Raw genomic sequence first — 16,537 nt, forward strand, 5'->3', positions numbered from 1 at the left:
TTTGTTGGTTTTTCACACCACTGTAGATCAATTTGATATTTTATACAATATATGCAACAATGGTTATATTGCATTTGAGCGGTATTACTTTAATACTCATAGTTTATGTTATTTTTGTGATGAAATTTAAACTTTTTTTTCTATATTGAGGTCACCCTTTTGAACCCCCCTGATATTTACTACGCGTTGAGGCATTTGTACTCCATCAACATTAACTATTTCCAGAGACATAATTTTGTCTATTTTTCCAGCGCATTGCGCACAAAAGCAAGGGAACGATGGGAGCACCAGAACTCTGCTCACATCATGTCGCTTCGTACCGCAAGCTGCAAGTAGTGAGTCTGTGATAAGCGGAATACTGCTACGCTTTCCACTCACGGACGGAAGGACAATCCCGACCGCTTTTATATAGTAAGAAAGAAGAAGAAGATATCGCAGAGTCTGGAGTAGAAAATCATCTTTTACCTGGAAAAACAAAACTACAAATCCCATCGTGCATTGCAAAATGGACGAGGCGTGTGTGAAACTCCACGCCTGCATAGCACTCATGGGACGGAAGGACAATCCTGACCGCTTTTATATAGAAGGATACCAACTGCACATCCAAACACTACAGAAACATGTCCGCAGATGTAAGTTGGATAGTACTGTGTGTACAACTTTATTGAGACGTAAACAGACCCAAGTGCTAGTGAGCAGTATAATACTACAGTTTTCACTAAGGTTTGTAGTTTACGTCACTATTTTTGAGTGACATCATAGTCTGAAGTTGGACAAAGTTGACAGACCAGGCCTGAAGTTCAAAACGGGATATCAGATTGTTGAAAATTCTCACTTCCCAGTTCATATGAAACATAAGATGTGGTCAGATCTACGCAGTTGTACTGCAGGTTTAATTTAAAAATATTGACATTTAAATAGAGCGAGCCCAGCTTCTTTTATCCACAAATCCAACACACTAAATGAACTTTGCATGTTGTGATGTTCCCCAGGTTAAGTCAACAGCATTCTAGGGTCAGAATGATTAATTTATTAGAATATCAGCACAGAGTAAATCATTTCTGTTCCTGAGTAAATAACAATTCATCAGGATGATGTAACTTATCTCCCTAGGTATTAATATGGACAAAATGATTGGTTAACACATTTTAGTTTTATTTGTAACATGCTCACTTTTTTTTTTTTTTTTTTACCATTACTCATTCACTCAGCGCCAGTCCCCCTCCTGCCCTTTCTGGTCCATCTGATCATATCAGGTGAAAGCAGTTCAGCATTAAAAGAGCATCTGAAATATGAGGTTTAATCTGGTTCTGCGCAATATAAAAAGCCACGATACCTGATCTTGCTTTCTAAAAGTTCATCCAACTTATAAAAAAAAAAAAAAAAAATCAAACCAACATTCCAGATTTATGGAGACAGGCCCATTCTAAATATATACCCCCCCAATTTTATCCTTGCTTTGTATTCGTTCCATCTTCAGTCAAGCTGCTCCTGCAGAAGGGTGCTATGGGCAGGGGTGATCACAGTGCTACCAGCAGAGTACAGGAATATTTATTATATGTCAAGAGTCTTACAAGCTTAAGATGTTATAGACAAAGGTAGCCATCAGGTTATTCCAATTCTGTTCGCTCACCTTATGACAACTTCAAGTTTCCAGCCTGCTCAAAAGGCAGATGATACGGGTCAACCGCTCGGGTCTGCATCTGTGATGACAGCAGCATATCTTCAAGTTAAGATTAAGAGTAACAAGCCAGAGGCCAAAACTCAATCTTAATGGAAATATAACTGGTTAATAATCGTAAAATAATAATAATAATAGCCCCCAAAAAAGAAGAGAGAGAGAAAGCTCCAGTAAAAGGGGACTTCAAACACAAGTCATGGAACCTTTTTATTTAAGGGGAATGTGCAAACTCTAGACAGACGGTGACCAAGAAGGGATTCAAGCCCATTGTCTTGGTGTTGTGTAGTAGTAATAACAATAATACTACATTTTATTTATATAGCGCCTTTCCAATGCTCAAGGCGCTTAGTGTTGATGACAGGGATGAGCAGAAGCAACATGCGTGCGCCAGCATCCCCTCCATAGTCCAGTAGTAGTAGTATTAGTTTTATTAACATATAGTATGTGATGTGCTTTTGTTATAAACGTATGTTTACGACGATCTGATGCTGCAGGAAAAACAGAAACCTGACATTATCAGAGCCACCTCACAGTTACATATTTGTTTTACCTACATTACTTACTTCCGACTGATGTTGCTACTGGTAGGCTTACAATTAACAGGATCAACAAAGTAGCCGTGCCACTCAAGCAGGTTACTGCAGCACGGACACATCTGGTCACTCACTGAATACTGTTTTGCCAATTAAAAACCAAAATATATAATAGGAAAAATACATTTTAAATAAATTTTAAAGTGTTTATCTCCAGTGGGAACCTTTGATGACTAACAAATGTTATTTACAATACATTTTAAAGTGTTAATCTCCCATGGGATCCTTTGATTACTGGCAAGTGTTATTTATAATTTTTCACACTATATATTTCTATGCTTTAGAATAAGCAATTTTTTCTAAAAATAAAAAACTGCACTAAGACATAACAATATTAATGTGTGCTTTTCTCAAATTTAGTCCATCCATATATTCATTACATTGCTGCAGGGAGTCAGGGCTAGCCCAGGCATCATTAGGTACCTGGCAAGAAATAGCTCTGGAGAGGACACATAAATGACAATTTAAAAAAAAAAAAAAAAGTCTTTTCATATCATTTATATTATGCTGCAATAAACTTTAATTTCCATACTGAAATCTGAAGACACCATTGCTACACTGACAGCATAACTGTTGATGAACTGTGCAACAGAGTGCACTGCTGATCCCATGAGAGATTAACAGTACAGATGGCAGTGATTCTCTATTACATGCTTGTGTCCTCTGTGTTAAAATAAAAGGTGCAAGACTGTTAAGTCTAACATATAGGAATATTATTCATGGAAGAAAATATGTCGGTCAGAAAATCTGCTTATCTTCCCAACAAATACTGACTGCTGAGAACAAGTACGTGTGCCAGTTTGTAAAGTGTTTCTTCGATTAAAAATCCTATCTTCATCAACGGTACAACAGGAGCAGCACACCAAAGTAAGAACAAACATGATCATTGTGTGAGATAACAACATATAAAATTAAAATACACAAGTCATATTTTCCGGAACATTCAAGATGTAGAGACCAGTGTTCAGGTTTATACTGGATATGTGGAAAAGGTTAAAAATGTTATGTATCTTTCAAAATATTTGATCCTTTGATGGTGTCTAACAAGTAAATTTTACATTACTGCACTCTCAAAAAGAAAAATCTTTCTAAAAAGTGCATTGAGACCTTCTTCATACATAGGCACATGGCCGTCACGCAACTAGCAGCTGTCCATGAACATAAACAACATGTCAGCAATAATAACATAGACAGGGATGAATAGCTGGACTGTGGTAATCAGACAAAATACTTTTTTAATGCACCGAATGGTTTCCTGGATTTGAGAAATTCTAATAAATTTTGTATAAACTGCAAAACTGTATTATATAACACACCCCATGTATCCAAAAGGCCTTTGTAGTACTGGCATATGGAATTCATTGTTTCCAGACACATACCTTAAGATTACGAAACCCTGGCTATTTAATCCTTTTGATTAAAGGGCCCAAGTGTGGTGAGCACTGCACCCTCACAGCTCTGGAGTCTTCGGTTCGAATCCTCTCTAGGAAACACTGTGTGGAGCCTGGGAGTTCTCCCTTATTTCAAAGTCAGACCAGATTACCAGATAAGATGGATACAAAACCCTAAAACTCCCTAGTGAAGGTGTGAGAAGGACAGGACCCCGTGATGTACAGGCTTCCAGTCCATAGTTGCTTCTTGGCTTGCTTAGATTCTCCTATGAAAGGGTCCAGCCACCTGCAGCCATGTGCTAAAATAAATGGACTTAGCAAGTGAATAACTAAGCTGTTGCATTCATGACACTTCATGTTCTTGTCTATCTCTCTTGGTATTTTAAAAAATGAGAGAGAAGCCTATTTCCCTCAAGGATTACATTAGTTCCCAAAAAAGCTCCAGCAAAGCCCATCATAAATTGGTTTATAATGTTGCAAATAAAAAAAAGCCCATCACACAATTCCACCACAATGCTGGACACTGTAGTGTATTACAGATGGCCTAAGCAAGCAGGACACTCTACTGTAGAGTATGGCTTTCTCTTCTCCAAATGGCCCCTGGACATAGACAGGTTTCTTTTACTGGGATCAAACTGGTGATAGCTTCTTTTTCTCAAACCTGCCTTGCATAATGTGGCTTTAAGCTTTGAAGTAGAAATGCAAACGCTTGTGCAACCATACTGCCATATATTATACCATACACAAGTGTCTATGTCTAAATGAGGTGAATAAAGGCCATTTTTAGAACTGAATTCTGATCCAGCCCATGTTTAAACAGTCAGATCGAAAGACACCGACAGCAGGGAAATTGGAAACAGCGCCACCAAGCTTTGAAGTAGAAAAGCAAACGTCTGTGCAACCATACTGCCATATATTATACCATACATAAGTGTCTATGGTACCATTTACACTGCACCACAGATCTGACCAGATTCAGATTTAAAAATTTTGTTCGATTGTTTTTTTTGAGGTGGAACAAAGGCCATTTTTAGAACTAAACTAGGCTGACCTGCCTTTTAAGGCGACCGACTTTTAAGTTGACCACTTCTTAAGGCAATTCAATATGTAGATCAATTTGATATTTTATACAAACTCATTAATTTGGTTATATTGCATTTGAGCGGTATTACTTTAATACTCGTAGTTTCTGTTATTTTTGTGATGAAATTTAAACTTTTTTTCTATATTGAGGTCGCCCTTTTGAACCCCCCTGATATTTACTATGCGGTTAGGCATTTGTACTCCATCAACATTAATTATTTCCAGAGACATAATTTTGTCTATTCTTCCAGCGCATCGCACACAAAAGCAAGGGAACGATGGGAGCACCAGAACTCTGCTCACATCATGTCGCCTGCACGCAAGCTGCAAGTAGTGAGTCTGTGATAAGCGGAATACCGCTACGCTTTCCACTCACGGGACGGAAGGACAATCCCGACCGCTTTTATATAGTAAGACAGAAGAAGAAGATATCGCACAGCCTGGAGTAGAAAATCATCTTTCACCTGAAAAAACGAAACTACAAATCCCATCGCATTGCAAAATGGACGGGGCGTGTGTGAAACTCCGCGCCTGCGTAGCACTCACAGGACGGAAGGACAATCCTGACCGCTTTTATATAGAAGGATTCTGATCCAGCCCATATTTAAACAGTCAGATTGGATTTCACTCAAGGATGTGGCTTGATTATGTAACTTTTGTGCATCCTGTAACATGGTAAAAACTATCATGGCAGATGAAATGAGTGCTCCGTGGTGCAGGGAGGAAAAAAAATTCTAAAAAACAATTTGGGCTTTGTTAAAGCTACTCAAGCTAAATCAGAAGGTTCTTATAGAAACCATATACAGTGATCCCTCGCTATATCGCGCTTTGGGCTTTCGCCGCTTCACTCCATCACGGATTTTAAATGTAAGCATATCTAAATATATATCATGGATTTTTCGCTGGTTTGCGGATTTCTGCAGACAATGGGTCTTTTAATTTATGGTACATGCTTCCTCAGTTTGTTTGCCCAGTTGATTTCATACAAGGGACGCTATTGGCGGATGGCTGAGAAGCTAGCCAATCAGAGCATATATTACGTATTAAATAAAACTCCTCAATGATATACGATATGCTTCCCACGCGCTGCTTCGCACACTTAAAAACTCTAACAACACGTATTGATTTTTGGTTGTTTGCTTTTCTCCGTCTCTCTCCCTCTCTCTCGCTGACATTCTCTGCTCCCGACGCGCACTCCTTTAAAGAGGGAGATATGTTTGCATTCTTTTAATTGTGAGAAAGAACTGTCATCTCTGTCTTGTCATGGAGCACAGTTTAAACTTTTGACTAAAGGGTGTTATTTCATGTCTATAGGTCACCAGTAATGTTAAAAAAACGTATTTAGAAGGCCGTAAACAGGTTTTCTATGCTCTAACTGCGAAAATATTAGATTCATAAATAAAGAATCCTACTTCGTGGAAATTCATTTATCGCGGTAGAGTCTGGAACGGATTAACTGCGATAAACGAGAGTTTACTGTATAACTTTGCAGAGAAGGCTCATTGCTTACAGCTTACTTACAAAAGTTAGGCAGGTTTCATTTCGAAATTCTACACGTAACGGTCATAACTGGAACATACTTTCATCCATATATATGGCTATAGCCTGCAGCTCGGTCGCTGTGTGAGGCGGAGTTGTGCCTGTCCATATAAGGCCGTCCGTCAGCAGCTATCCAATAGACACGCTGCCGCAAAATATTCGCAGGTGAAGGACTGCGCTTACAATTGAGAAGGCAGCAAAAGAACACTACTTCTCTGCTGTGAAGCGCGGGTATTTTGCTAGTTTATTTATAAAGCACCTTAAAAACAACATCAAGGCCTATTGTGTGTGTGTGTGTGTGTGTGTGTGTGCCCTGCAGTGGTCTGGCGCCCTGCCCGGGATTTGTTCCTGCCTTGCGCCCTGTCCTGGCTGGGATTGGCTCCAGCAGACCCCCAGTGACCCTGTGTTAGGATATAGTGGGTTGGAAAATGACTGACTGACAGACTGACTGTTTACTGGTTTCTGCATATTGTTAAAAAAAGTGTCTCTTTGAATATTTTATTATGCTGTAATGTAAGTTTTTTTCACGTTGGAGATCACATAATGGTACAGTGAACAATTAAATGTGCTCTAAAAAGATCACTACCTGATATTACATAATAATATTAAATCTAGCTTGCTGTCATCACCCCTATCTGTATATATTTTTTTCTTTTAAACTGAAGCACCATAAGACACTTTTTATGTGAATTTTGTATTTGTACTGATGATCGAAGATTTAGATTCTAAAACAAAGACTTGTTATTATTGATTTGCTTTAACCAGCAGTTAACTGTTCATCAAATCATTTGTCACATGCAAATTATACACACAGTCCAATATGTAGTGAAATGCTTAGCAGCTCAATACCAATGACTGTGCCCCTTCAAGAAGAATACAGCAGTCAATAAGGCCATTCCCATACGCCGTCAGGTTTGAAACACGAGGTATCATAAATTTACACACAAAGGCGGGCGTATATCCTGTTTTTCTGTCCACAGTAAGACTCCACATGCTGAACAGCGGGTCCCCTTTCACAGGAGGACACGGCCTCATTGCTAATGCACACTTTCATGCTACATGAGACTGAATGTTCACAATCAGCTAAGACGTGTTGATTTTCCATGACAACACATTGCCTGGAGTGGTGAACTGCAATTACACAATTATGAAGTCATTTAAATATAAAAAGACACAGGATTCTAAGATATAATCACAGTAACTGCTTGATAAGCCCATTACAATGTACATCCAGACAAGCCACTGCACAATGCACCGATTACATGCAGCATTAACAGAAACACAAAAAGAATGAAATCCCAGACAACAACTGCTATTGTAAAACAGGAAAAAAAAAATGGGGGGGGGAAAAAAACTATTTGATGAAAGAGGCTTATCTAGTTTAGGAATAAAAAATGAAAACCATCAAATTCAGGAGAAATGATGAAGTAATTTCCAAGTCTGTCGAGAAGGAATTTAAAACATTTCAAGGTCGTCCTTAAAGTCTGCAATGCCTACCGTAATCATTGTAATAATTCCTCTAATCTGCTACATTCTGGTAACATATCTGTAATAATTGCAGCAAAAAAAAAAAAAAACCAGAATTTTCTATACCCCTACGGCAAAACTAAGCTTAAGATCTTTTGAAAAACACTTCCATATTATGAACACAGCAACACTTTGAAACATCATGAGGCATTCCATGACCTGTATGCTGTAACTGTTATTACCATGATGAAAAAATATATTGAAAAAAAAATCAGTCTGCATAAGATAAGGATCAACTCCCCACTAGCCTGTGGGCTCAATAATAGATGAGAAGGTTGACCACAAATACAGGAAATCTGTATTTTCCTAATGGAAATTTAGTACTGATACTAAAACAAGGACTGCTAAGAACCACACCTAAGACTGTTGCTTAATATAAACCTAAGACCAGAACCATTACCTCTTTGAGAATCTGCTTGTCCGTCAAGTAGCCATCTCTGTGTGAACCTTCAGGTCTTTGAAACATGTTGTGGTGGGTGGCTGGGGTTGGTACCCAGCCGGGACGCCCAGGAGGACCGGAGGAGGGCTTACGCCTCCTCCAGACCACGAGGGGGCGACCGGCCTGGTTGTGTGTAAAGGGCTTGGAAGTCCAACCCTGTAGTGGCTCGTGGCCACCGCCAGGGAGCGCCCTGGTGCCTGGACCTCAGCACTTCCACCACACCAGGAAGTGCTCGGGGGGGGAGAAGACTGGGAACACCCGGAGGGCTTCCGGGTGCGCAGCCGGCACTTCCGCCACACGGGGGAACTGCCGGGAAGCAGCTGTAGCCCATCTGGGCTGGTATATAAGAAGCTGCCTCCCTTCATTCGGGAGCAAGAGTCGGGTGGAAGAGGACGGAGCTCAGAGAGAGCAAGAGGAGTGGAGGCAGCCAGAAGGAAGGCACTGGAGACTGTGAGGCTTGGACTTTGGGGGATCGGCACTGGAAGCACTGGGTTGTGCACTGAATTTTATTGTAAATACTGTAAATAAATGAGTGTGTTGGGTGCTAAAACGATGTCCGTCTGTCTGTGTCCGGGTCACGTTCCACAATGTTTTGAGACCAAGTGTATGATTCAATGATTCTTGTACATTTCAGGTAGCTGTAGAGACCTATTCAATCTAAATTTTGCTTAACTGAAAAGAACAGATCATCTAATGCAATATATACCTTTATCTATAGAAACTGATAGAGTGCAAGCCAATTTATTGTTTCTGTTAATAAAATGAAGTTATATATTTGAAAGTATTATTTATTGTGGCAACACATTGCAGGTCAGTGAGACATGCAAGTTAGAATTTCACACTACACCTACTGAAAAATGGCACATAGAGATCAGGTGATCACTGAAACTGAACTCGCCAACATCCTGTGGGTGCACAGATTTAACGCCCTGCCTAACACACTGACCAACATTTAAAGTGGAACTTGATAGCTTAATGGTCACAGTGTGACCGACTCGCAGCATACTGTAGCTCATCATACATCATCCCCTACCATCTGTCCACATTTGGGTAATTCATGAAATAATCCAGGAGGCCACAAAAGCTCGGGGATAATTGAAGGATAAGCTACACAGAATGCTGTCCTCTTTCTAGATTTAAAATTTGCCATAATTTTTTTTATACATTTTAAAAAAAAAAAAGTATTAGCGATATACTATATATAAAAAGTCGCATCATGAAGAATGCAGTGGAATTTAAATTGCTTATTTTTTTCAGTTAAGAAGGCTTTTTACTAAACACCTTAATGTAAGTTATGCTGCACTTTAATCACTCAAATTACACAAAGGCAGAAAGGTGCATACAGAATGTTTGAGTGGAAACCTCGTCCCTCTCACAAATATACATTCAGTAAATTTCAGTAATAACGGCATACCACGGACTGATTTTTAGGACTTGTCTGGGACACTTTCAGGAGTTTTAGCATTTTCAGTGATTATTTTCTTTATTATAAAAAAAATCTCAAAACCTTAATTTTGTGAATGGATGGCGGGCCTTTAAACCGATAGCCTAATCCGCAGGTGTCAAACTCAGACCCTAGAGAACTGAAAGGGCTGCAGGTTATCATGCTAACCACCTTCTTCATAAGCAATATCTTCTGCTAACTGAACTTACTTGTTTTGTGTTCATTTTAGTTGACCTGTCTTTTAAGAAACAGAAGCCTTAATTGTTTCCAGCAGCCAAATAATAATGAGAGAATGGATGACCAGCTAACTTGGCTTTATTTGCATGATATGCTCTGGAGAGGAGAGGAATGAAGGTCAGTAGGAACAAGACAGAATACATGTGTGTGAATGAGATGGAGGTCAGTGGAATGCCGAGGATGCAGGGAGTTTAAATACTTGGGATCAACAGTACAGAGTAATGGGGATTGTGGAAGAGAAGTGAAGAAGAAAGTGCAGGCAGGGTGGAATGGGTGGAGAAGAGTGTCAGGAGTGATTTGTGACAGACGGGTGTCAGCAAGAGTGAAAGGGAAGGTCTACAGGACGGTAGTGAGACCAGCTATGTTATATGGGTTGGAGACGGTGGCACAGAAGACAGAGCTGGAGGTGGCAGAGTTAAAGATTCTAAGATTTGGATTGGGTGTGACGAGGATGAACAGGATTAGAAATGAGCATATCAAAGGTTCGGTTCAAGTTGGATGGCTGAGAGACAAAGTCAGAGAGATGAGATTGCGTTGGTTTGGACATGTACAGAGGAGAGATGCTGGGTACATTGGGAGAAGGATGTTAAGGATAGAGCTGCCAGGGAAGAGGAAAAGAGGAAGGCCTAAGAGAAGGTTTATGGATGTGGTGAGAGAGGACATGCAGGTGATGGGTGTGACAGAACAAGATACAGAGGAAAGAAAGATATGGAAGAAGATGACCCGCTGTGGCAACACCTAACGGAAGCAGCCGAAAGAAGAAGAAGAAGATGTGTCCATCATACAGTATATGCTTCAAAAAAAAATATCTGAAAGAAAAATGTACGTGTTTGTTTGTTCTGGTCTGCAAAACAGTCTGACAGCACTCTCAGAAAAAATAAAAATCAACAATCTGGAATTTCTAAGGTGGCAGAATAAGAGCACTAAGCAGCCATAGAATTAAATCATGCGTTTCATGAATAGTGAAAAAATGCCTTCAAATTAAGAAAATGAGTGGAGTAAAAATACAGTAGTGGCCCCTCCAGGAGCTCTGCTTGGGAACACCAAATTAGCTGTCCAACTTTTGGCTCACTTTGCATCTCAGCATCGTTTGAAGATGAAGGAAAACAAGAATCGATTAATGTTTGCAAATCTTAAAAGATTAAGGTAATTAAAATTCAAGTAAAAAAAAAAAAGGAAGTTTCCATTAACTACCTTAACTGAAATGTAACCCTGTGGCCGCTGGGTCCCTCCATGATTTGCATTTGATCAACTTTGCTCTAATTAATGGGTCACTAATGTTAGACCTGAAAGAAGGCTGGAAGTGAAACTAGCTTAGTCCTCACAGGCCCACTCACACGGACGTGTCACAACCTACATTGTCTTTAACAAGTTAACAACCCCCTAACATTTTAACTTCCTTGATGGAGGTGATGCAGTACCACTCCTCACTTGTTGGCCCAAGCAGGCTCTTCTTTTGTTTCCATTCAGATCATTGAGCTCTGCATGGCTGTTGGAAATACTGTTGGTATTGTATTGTATGTATGTTTTATATCTTTCAATAAAGATGTGATTAAACAAAAAAAATTATACACACACATTATCACACACCAGTAAAGGTGCACTGCACACTTGACTTGAGCATTCATGGCTTTCATACTCTCTCTGTACGTTTAGCATTTGTTTGCTCAGAGGTTGATGCACTTGCTGTTTCCTGAGCAGCTCTTCTTTTCTGCTCCCTAGCAGCCCGCTTCTTCTCTTCTTTCGTCGACATCTTTTTGTGTTAAAACTGATTACGTCAGTGTTTATGCTGCAATTATGTAGTATGATTTCTTTAATTTTTCACTTAAGCTGGCACTTAAGTCTTCAATCTGCCTCAAGAATGATTTAAGATATGAAGAGGTAGAGGAAGTGACGGTGAAGGTTGTAGGGATTAGAACGTCACCCGTACGCATGCACCACACGGCCGCCCTGCTGGCCGCTGCCGAGAGTTGATTCTACACTACAAGAACATAAACCTTGGAGGTCAATCATCACCCGAAAAGCGGATAGTAGATGTCACATAGTATATGTGTACCAAATTTCAGGTCAACAGTTCAAACGGTTTGTGAGCTACACATGATTTTAAATCCTGGACAGACAAACGGCCAGCCACGGTAGCGTATTATATAAGAAGATCAGACAAAAGACTGGGATTTGCATCCCAGGTGTTCCCTGCATGGAATTGGCACGTTCTCTCTGTGTCTGTCTGGGTTTCCACACACAGTCCTAAGACTTACAATTTAGATGAGTTAGCATTGCGGTGAGAGTGGGTGTCTTTGGTCTGTGAAGGACTGGCGCCCTGTCCAGGGATCGCTCCTGCCTTGAGCCCTAGAATTGCGGGGATAGGCTCCAGCTGCCCCACTATCCTGGACAAGCAGTTTAGGAGATGGATGGATGGGCTTATACACACACACACACACACACACACACACACACACACACACGAGTATACAATATATTGTTATGTCCCTTTATATTTTTGATAGAATGCAAGGCTGCTTTATGTTACTGACGCTTAAAGCAAAATGCAGATGGAACAGAAGGAAACAAAGGCGAGCTTTATGAAGAAGTATGGTAATGCAACAACTGTTGTTCGACCACTCGATAAAGAACCCTTATTGACGAGAGACGCTGGTGAGACGTACGGCAACAGCTGACTTCCTAGTACCAAAGAAAACTTTGAAACAATTGAAATACTGTCTGACAGTCTGACTGACACCTGCCAAACATAAACCCTTACCATATGGCAGGACTCCTGAGGAATTGCAGACAACAAGAGCTCTTTATAGTGGTTATAAATTATTATTTACAAAGTTATCTTCATTCATTAAATCAAAATATACTGCAAAAAACGATCTTAACAATATATTAAAAACAGGCTGCCAAATGCTTTCTTTAATTGGTCTATCTTCTAAGAAGAAGGAAAAAAAACAAACAAACAAAGGAGCTAGCATGCCAAACTTGTATAGTGCTGCAATGCTGTAAAATATTTAAATGGCTACCACATGCTATGCTCGTGACACCTTAATTCAGACAATGGAGTAGCATATAACAGCAGGTTGACTTGGATTTCAAAGAGAGTGGCTGGGCGGCACAGTGGCTAGTGCTGTTGCAACATGATGGCTCCGAGAACCATAGTTCAAATCTCAGCCTGTCTGTGTGACCTGTGCACATTTTCTCCGTATCCACTTGGCGTCTTATTTCAGATACTTCCAGTTTTTTTCTCCAGCATTTGGATCCAAACCAGTTTGCCATGAATCCGCTCAGCTCTGTGCCCTCCTGCAGCCTTGAACTTGACTAAAAGTGTCTGATGATAATAAATATTTTGCATTCATGACAATACTATTAACTACTTTATGAATGATGATGGTATGGTTTCAGAAAACAATGTTGCTGGGTAATTACAAAGCTAAGGATATTTTGAAGCAATCTGAATTTTTTTATGAATTCATCAATTAAATAATCCCATTATATGGATGTTATTGGCTGTATCCAGAAATTAGACTGCAAGCTTATTCACGTGTCCTCTGCATTGTCCCATATGAACACTAAAGTGGCACCCAAGAGCTACTCACACAACATATCAATGACAGGACACGATCAGGTGGCGTCTTATCTGATAATATTGCATCATGAAAACAGGTTCACACTAGTGCCAGTTGTGCCAGTTACACAACAAGTCTAAGCAAATAAAATGATTCTACTGCCCTCAATACACCCATTGTTGAAAAGCCCATCTGCTTTCATTTCCCATTTTGGAACCAACCTGAAATAAACTTTTAGTATGCAATGCCCTGGTCATGAGACATTGTTGACAGATTGTGGCAAAGCGCACCACGCTCCTCCATTTGTGTGAGAGGGAAATGAGACAGGAGTCAACCAAACAGTGAAAAGAAAAAAGAGGAAAAAAAAAATACAGGCGGGGAAGTTCAAAATTTCTTGTTTCTAGATATCACATTTGTTAGGTCACATACCTTCCTTTTTTTTTTAACCTGCTTTCTTTATTATGGGGCAATTTTAAAGTTTCTAATCACTTATAAGTTATTTACTTGATGAGTTGAGTACCCAAAGCAATGAACAAACCATAAAAATGCTACTTCAATAATTCTTCAACTGACTTATTTGGGATGGCAAGTCAAGTAGAAAGAGGAGGTTAACTTGGGTTAGCATTCAACATCTTACCCACCAGGCCACGCTATGCAACATTATATATTTTTTATTTCTTTTAAACACTGAATGGGGCACCAGGGTCAATTCAGAATCACCAGTTGTGACCTTCGAGGTTTTGGGAAGAAAATCAAAAGTACCAGAAGGAAAAAAACGCCAAACAGGAACAGGGAAAACATGCAGATCCCAGTCAGACCACCATGAGAGGGATCCGATTCCAGGATGCCTCAACATTAAACATTCTGATAGATCCCCTTACATTCTCATTTTTGTTTTTTAAATATATGTAAAGCTGCTAGCCATTACAAGTCAATATTAAACATAGACTGCACCCAATAAGATTGCCGTTATGAAAAATTCTTGTACTCTTGCGTATTGTTTAAAAAACCCTAGACCCAAAACAAAGCCAACCCGAGTTAGCTTTTATTAAAAAATAAAAATAAGCAATTTGAAAAATAGTCATTACCGTTACATTTTCCCTCAGAATCTCCATTCTGAACACTGCATTTTAGCTTGCGATTATCGAGGCGCAGCACAAGGAAAGCAGCTTAATGCAGCACTGCGGCCCCGTCCCCGTGACAAGGGTTCGAAAGCGATGTCACTTCAGTAAGGAGCTTTTTTTGGGTGCATAGGCCAAAAACGGCACAACGGCGGGATTAGGTTGATATTTGATGTTAAAACGTATCAAGTATAAATATCACACTGACGACAGTAGACTCTAGCACAATGGCTCCAGTCGAGCGCAGATGACACTTCACATTTAGAAGAGGACCATGTCAATGGTCGCTCAAGTGGAAGATCAGCTGCTTCAGTCCCCAACCCGGATCTCTGCGCTGCACTTGAACATGTCATAAGGCGGACACGCGCGCACAACACACACGATCGCATTCAAGTGACGCCGCTTCCAAAGGAATGGAGGGGGATTTCTGCTCAGTATAAACAAACTGAAATAACAGAATTGGAACCTCACAATGCGCTACCGACGGCAAGTTACTTACATCTGGTGCATTACGTCGTTCAGATACACTCCATCCACTAACTCCATGTATTCTGCAAGTTTGCCACCGTCCTTCGTGGTAAATGAGCCACATGTCTTAATCTAAAAGAAAAACAATTAAAACAAGTCTGTGATTACTGTCGATAACTCATTTAAAAGGATATTTCTAAAGGGAAAAAAAAATGTTAACTCACCCATGTCACCAAAGGAGTGAGCATAAATTGCTCCAGCTGAGGAGTGAACACTTCACTATCCATGGCTGCAATCCCGAGGAGCCGCAAACCGCTCCCCAGTGCCTCTTCTCGAAATGTTATTTAGCACAAAACGTGTGGCTTCCTGCGCCAATTAAATCAAAAAGACATTTGTTTCAAGTGCCTCAGAGCCATCCAAAGGAGCTAAACAAGGTCGTATTATTCCACAACCCGATCATTTCAATGGGTATCAGTAAATCCAATCGCTTGCGAGTCCCGGAATCGTGCGATTATGCGCATCTCCGTTTTTTTGACCTTAAAGAATTTTCCGGCATTTGAAAGAAAAGTGATAAATTCCAAGAAACCGGTCAAGCTAATTATCGACGCTTTATCCACACCTCCTCTTCTTCCTCCTCCTCCTCCTCTGTGCCCCCCTGCCTTTCTCGGTCTTAGATAAAATAAAGCCTCTACATTAAAATCCGCACTTCTATGAAACAGGAGTGGTTCTTTTCTTTGGTGCTAATATCAACGGGCGTCTTAATTCTCTTTGGTGGTGACGATGGTCATCTGGGCGTTAACCCGTTAAAAAGAGAAGAAAAAAAAATCCACCGAGCCTCAGTTAAAACCTACGTCGTTAAAGAAAAGGCTCTCGTTAAAGGTTTCTCCCGCTCGATCTCCTTCCAGCGCCGCACGGTGCCAGCCATCCACGCGCCTGCTCCGACGCCTCAATCTCTCGCACGTTCCTCCAAGCTCACGGCTCAGCTGCACTGCCAACCAAATAACGGATACGCACGAAGCCAAGGGAAACCCGAGAGCCGAAGCGGCAGCTCCTCCTCCTCCAGCACATCCTCCACCTCCTCGTCTTTCCGCACCCCCCTTCCGTACTCCCGGGGCTGCTTTTCTTCAACCTTGGTCTTCCTCCGCTTGGTTAAAAGTAGCAAAAGGGGAAAAAAAAAGAAAATAGTGCCTGTGTGTCGGCTTTCCGGAGGAAGAGGCTTGCGGATCTTACAGTCACGATTCCTTGGCATTATTAGAACTAGCTGCGCCGCTGAGCACGTTTTGTAGTGTCCTGCGTTCGCTTTGGACTTGGTTTTCTTTGCTTTTAAATTCTTCATTTAAAAAAAATATATATACTATTGTTCGTTTGCGGTTTATAATAATTTGATCTTTTACTAATTTTGATTTACAACAAAATGAGGGTACGGGGTTAATTTCTTTATAGGAGTG

The 16,537-nt window shown here is 40.4% G+C and overlaps 1 protein-coding gene across 10 annotated transcripts in view; it reads right to left on the reverse strand.

The window, feature by feature from the left end:
• LOC120516736 (girdin-like) overlaps nucleotides 1–16,090 on the reverse strand; it is a 201,236-nt gene extending 185,146 nt beyond the window's left edge. For all 10 annotated transcript variants that reach the window (XM_039738631.1, XM_039738626.1, XM_039738630.1 and 7 more), the window contains exons 1-2: nucleotides 15,314–16,090; nucleotides 15,121–15,221 (exon numbers count right to left, since the gene is read on the reverse strand). In XM_039738631.1, the coding sequence (XP_039594565.1) occupies nucleotides 15,121–15,221; nucleotides 15,314–15,376 (164 nt within the window). In that variant the 5' untranslated portion in view covers nucleotides 15,377–16,090. The remainder of the gene's footprint in view (nucleotides 1–15,120; nucleotides 15,222–15,313) is intronic.
• Nucleotides 16,091–16,537: the final 447 nt, after the last annotated feature.

This window comes from Polypterus senegalus, chromosome 16, assembly GCF_016835505.1.
Source record: "Polypterus senegalus isolate Bchr_013 chromosome 16, ASM1683550v1, whole genome shotgun sequence".
NCBI classification, from domain to species: domain Eukaryota; kingdom Metazoa; phylum Chordata; class Cladistia; order Polypteriformes; family Polypteridae; genus Polypterus; species Polypterus senegalus.